This window comes from Acipenser ruthenus, chromosome 7 (assembly GCF_902713425.1).
Source record: "Acipenser ruthenus chromosome 7, fAciRut3.2 maternal haplotype, whole genome shotgun sequence".
Taxonomy (NCBI): domain Eukaryota; kingdom Metazoa; phylum Chordata; class Actinopteri; order Acipenseriformes; family Acipenseridae; genus Acipenser; species Acipenser ruthenus.
This window is the reverse complement of record NC_081195.1, coordinates 28155317-28160824: the sequence shown is the minus strand read 5'-3', so window position 1 is coordinate 28160824 and position 5508 is coordinate 28155317. Positions and strand designations below refer to the sequence as shown.

Below are 5508 nucleotides of genomic sequence, written 5' to 3'. Positions count from 1 at the left end.
CTTAGAACCACTTGAAAGTTGAATGCTTGGTCTTAAGCACAGCAGCAAAAAAATATTTTTAGACACAGTGCATGGATTAGGGGTAAATTATCAATATACCAAAAGATTTTTAAAGATGACAAATAATACAACCCAAATAAATAAATAAATAAAATAGAAAGAATTATCTGCATGATGGTGTTTAGATTTGCAGCCTTATTGTCTCACTAACATTAGGTTTTGATCAAAACCTACCCTCGTGTTAAAAAATAAATAAATAAATAAATAAATAAATAAATAAATAATTGTGGGAGGGTGCGGGTATTCACGGACACGGGAGACAGAAATGGTAGTTGACAACACCACACAGGTGCTCAGTTTTATTATTTTCTTTTTGTACTCTGGTGAGGTGTACTGATTTCTTTGAGCCCGTAGAGGGCGCTTGTGGTCCGTGGTCTGGCTACCAGCTATGGTATCCAGAACCAACGGGGAATACCACGGCAGGGTACTCAGCTACAGTCCGGCACTCGCAGGTGCTCACAAATTATAAAAACGAAAAAGGCAAAAAGAAACAGGGAAAATAAAACACAGTAAGGAAAACTACAAAATAAATGTGCTGCACTTCGCAGCGGGAATCTCCCCAGTCGCCGCTACCCGTACGACCCGGGACTCCGTCCTACACTCTGCTGTCTCACTGTACAACAATACTGGGGCTGCCCAACGATCCCCCACTTTTCCCTTTCTTTCTTTAAAATTATTTTCTTTGATTTTTCTTTCCGGGCGTTTGTTAGCCTCCCGTCTGTTGGTAGTCAAAGCGAGACCGCCTTGCTCGCTGTTCCAGTTTAAAGGGGCAGATCTGAGGAAACAACAGAGTGTTACTTTATAGGTTAGCAATCCCATTAAAGTCCGCCTCCCAGCCACTCAGAGAGGGGAAAAGCACACACACCCTCTTCCCCACCTCTCCGTGTCACCGCCATGACTGGCAGGCAGACCCAACGGGACTGCCGCCCACTTCCTGCAGCATCGCGCATGCGTCAGACGGCCAGTCCAGGTCTCTCCCTGTTACACATCCTCCCCCTCAGAATGGCACCACCGGTCCATTCGAAATCCTACACCCCCATGCCTTCCCGAGAGAAAAAATCAGCATTTAGATGGAGCTTACCTGCTCGGTGGACAACCCTGAAGGCATAGGGCTGCAGGGCCAAGTACCACCGCGTGATTCTGGCATTGTTATTTTTCATCCGGTGAAGCCATGCCAAGGGGGCATGATCTGTCACCAGGGTGAAGTGTCGCCCCAGGAGGTAGTACCGGAGTGACTCGACTGCCCATTTTACCGCGAGACACTCCTTCTCGATGGTACTATAGTTCTTTTCACAGGGAAGGAGCTTCCTGCTGAATACAGGACCGGGTGCTCGCTTCCCCGCACCTCCTGAGACAACACTGCCCCGAGACTTGTCTCTGACGCATCCGTCTGCAGGGTGAACCTCTTGCTGAAATCAGGACTGCACAGCACTGGCTTGCTACACAGCCTTCGCTTCAGAGCGAGAAAGGCCCTCTGGCACGGCTCCGTCCACTGAACCGTATTTGGGGCAGCCTTCCGGGTGAGGTCTGTCAAGGGCGTAGCGAGCGTGGCGAAGTTCGGAATGAACTTCCTATAATAGCCCGCTAGTCCCAAGAAAGAGCGCACCTGGGTTTTGGTCGTAGGGACCGGCCAGTCAGCCAAGGCTTTCACCTTAGCAATCAGCGGTCTGATCTGGCCGCCCCCTACTCGATACCCCAAATACTCCGACTCACTCTTCCCAATGGCACATTTCTTTGGGTTAGCAGTGAGCCCAGCCTCCCGCAAGGATTGCAATACCGCCGCTACCTTACACAGATGACTCGGCCAATCCTCACTGTGGATAACCACGTCATCTATGTAAGCAGCGGCGTACTGCTGATGGGGCCGCAAAATGCGATCCATCATCCGCTGGAAAGTGGCTGGTGCTCCGTGCAACCCAAAGGGCATGGTCCTAAATTGGTATAACCCGAAGGGAGTCGAAAACGCCATCCTCTCTCTGGATTCCAGGGTCAGGGGCATCTGCCAGTACCCCTTCGTTAAATCCAGTGTCGTCATAAAATGAGCCGTGCCTAGACGCTCCAGCAATTCATCTACCCGAGGCATGGGATAAGCGTCAAACCTCGATTTTTCATTAACTCGCCTGAAGTCAATACAAAATCGTGTGGACCCGTCTGGCTTATCCACTGAAACAATCGGACTGTTCCAGTCACTTTGGGACTCCTCTATTACCCCCAGTCTGAGCATTTCGTCAATTTCCGTTTTTATTACCTGTCTTTTGCGCTCAGGTATGCGGTACGGCCTCTGGCGAACTAGCGCCCCCGGCTCAGTCTCAATGTGATGGTGGGCTACTCGAGTCTGCCCCAGGACGGGAGAAAACACATCAGGAAATTCCGTCACAAGGGCCCGAGCCTGACATTTCTGTGTTGGTGTCAGATTTTCTGCAATCTGTACCGACCCTGTTTTCGCCACCACAGAAAGATCAGGTCCCAGGTCTGTGACGTCATCTGCCTGCGCCACTACCAATGCCTCCGGTTGCAGCCAGGGCTTCAAGAGGTTTATATGATAAATGTGTTTCTCTCTCCGTCGCTACGGCTGGCAGATCTCATAGTCCACCTTCCCAACCCGGCGTGTAACCTCAAAGGGTCCTTGCCACTTAGCCAGAAGTTTCGACTCAGAACTGGGTAATAATAGAAGTACTTTATCCCCCGGCTGAAATGTGCGCAACCGGGCTCCTCGGTTGTATTGCGTCTCCTGTCTGTGCTGAGCCTGCTGCAAATTGTCATGCGCCCATTTTCCCACAGACTCAAGACGTTTGCGCAGGTCCAACACATACCGGACTGTATTAGTCGAATTGTCCTGCTGTTCCTCCCACATCTCTCGGACCAGATCGAGCACCCCCTGGGGTCTTCGCCCATACAGCAGCTCGAATGGCGAAAAACCCGTGGAAGCCTGGGGTACCTCTCTGATCGCAAAGAGAAGGGGAGGAATCAGCTGGTCCCAGTAACGCACATCACTATTAATAAATCTGCGCAACATGTTCTTAAGGGTTTTATTAAAGCGCTCCACCAGACCACCTCCACTAACCTGGCTTTGGTGCTCGCGTCGGGGTTCAGCCAGCCCATGGCGTAATCCTTCAAACGATGCGTGATCGTTCTGGGATGCTCCTCTGCTGAGAACTGTTCCTCCCGGAACTTTCGCCGGTACCCCTCTGGGGTAGCCCCCACGCGGTTAAGGATGGCCGCTTTAGGCGCGGGGTAGTCCATCATCCTCTCAGGGGATAGCGTTCTCGCTGCTGCCTGTGCCTCTCCCGTCAGCTGGGGCAAGAGGTAGCTGGCCCATTGTGCCTGAGCCCACCCGGCCGAGGTCGCCATGGCCTCAAACACCTCCAGGTAGGCTTCGGGTTTATCCTCGGCTGTCATCTTTGTGGGTCTCTGTAACCTGGGGTCAGGACCTGCCGGTCGAGCAGCCCCCTGCACCGCAGCAGTTAGGGTCTGGCGCAGGAGGTCCATCATGGCCGCAAATTGGACGGCATCCATTTCTTCTCCGTTGGTGGGTGCACTGCTTTGTTTGGGCAGTGCCAGTAATCCCTCTTCTGACACCACGTGTGGGAGGGTGCGGGTATTCACGGACACGGGAGACAGAAATGGTAGTTGACAACACCACACAGGTGCTCAGTTTTATTATTTTCTTTTTGTACTCTGGTGAGGTGTACTGATTTCTTTGAGCCCGTAGAGGGCGCTTGTGGTCCGTGGTCTGGCTACCAGCTATGGTATCCAGAACCAACGGGGAATACCACGGCAGGGTACTCAGCTACAGTCCGGCACTCGCAGGTGCTCACAAATTATAAAAACAAAAAAGGCAAAAAGAAACAGGGAAAATAAAACACAGTAAGGAAAACTACAAAATAAATGTGCTGCACTTCGCAGCGGGAATCTCCCCAGTCGCCGCTACCCGTACGACCCGGGACTCCGTCCTACACTCTGCTGTCTCACTGTACAACAATACTGGGGCTGCCCAACGATCCCCCACTTTTCCCTTTCTTTCTTTAAAATTATTTTCTTTGATTTTTCTTTCCGGGCGTTTGTTAGCCTCCCGTCTGTTGGTAGTCAAAGCGAGACCGCCTTGCTCGCTGTTCCAGTTTAAAGGGGCAGATCTGAGGAAACAACAGAGTGTTACTTTATAGGTTAGCAATCCCATTAAAGTCCGCCTCCCAGCCACTCAGAGAGGGGAAAAGCACACACACCCTCTTCCCCACCTCTCCGTGTCACCGCCATGACTGGCAGGCAGACCCAACGGGACTGCCGCCCCCTTCCTGCAGCATCGCGCATGCGTCAGACGGCCAGTCCAGGTCTCTCCCTGTTACAATAATAATAATCAATTGAATAGAAAGAGTGTTGCTATGGACCAGTGGGTTGTGGTGAAATGTAAAACCCAATGAGATGTTTCAGGAGGATGATGGGAGCATGAACCCTAACCACCACACTGTGAGTTTATTTTTACTGTTTCTGTCACCTGCCTGCTTATTTAACTTTAGCAATTGAGAAAACTGTAATCTCTGCATTTAGATTTTGCACCGAAAACATATTCCATCAACAGTTTCACTTCCCAATACAATCATTCTATTAACTTGAAATATAAACAATTTAACACATTCAACCAGACCTCTAAATAGGTCAAGGGAAAATATCTCCTCTCAGCTGGGCCCCCTGTCTTGTAAGTAGAATTATTATGTCTTTTTCCCTACAAGTAATAGTTCTAATATGGTTTGTCTTACAATAATTATTAGTAAAAGCATATGGTGAATAAAGCAATTAAGCATTTTCATTTAGGGACAACATGTGAGATGTTTTTACTATCGATCATAACACTTTATTGTTGTATGTCTTTCTATTGTCATGTGACCAAAAACATGTTAAATGTATAAAAGGCAGGTTAGACAAATAGACAATCTATTGCCATTTAGACGTTATATACCGATCTATGTATTATTAAAGCAGTTTAAAAAAGGGATGTGTTAATGAAGACGCTGTGGTACTAACTTGCCTGATGACCTTACTACGATAACATTTTTTAAGACAAGACATGTTCAGGTGCTAGACATGTACTAGCCTAGTAGGCTACTTGTAGTTAACAACTCTATATAATCAACAGTTTAAATATTGTCTTTCAGAAATTATCCTTTGTAATTAATTTATTATCTTTTTATACTGTAGCTATTCAACAATAAGTTAGTATTCCTTAATTTAGTTGCATATTATTACTCTCATTGCATACTACAATCGATAACTTGATGACCTATGATTAATATTATGATTATTTATTATTATTATTATTATTATTATTTACCGGCTGCCTTTATCCAAGGAGCTGTTTTCATACTAAATAAAAGCAAATACAATTGTATCTCCCAGCTCAACACCCCAAAACACCCAATCTATTTATTCATTATTGCTTATTATGTGTTTATT

General features: G+C 47.7%; 1 protein-coding gene across 1 annotated transcript; it reads right to left on the bottom strand.

Moving 5' to 3' along the window:
• Positions 1 to 273: 273 nt before the first annotated feature.
• LOC131737581 (uncharacterized) lies at positions 274 to 4393 on the bottom strand. The gene is made up of 2 exons (XM_059027837.1): positions 3125 to 4393; positions 274 to 835 (listed from the first exon to the last, which is right to left on the bottom strand). The coding sequence occupies exons 1-2, from the start codon at positions 3574 to 3576 to the stop codon at positions 580 to 582; spliced, it is 708 nt and encodes a 235-aa protein (XP_058883820.1). The 5' UTR covers positions 3577 to 4393; the 3' UTR covers positions 274 to 579.
• Between the last annotated feature and the right edge of the window lie 1115 nt (positions 4394 to 5508).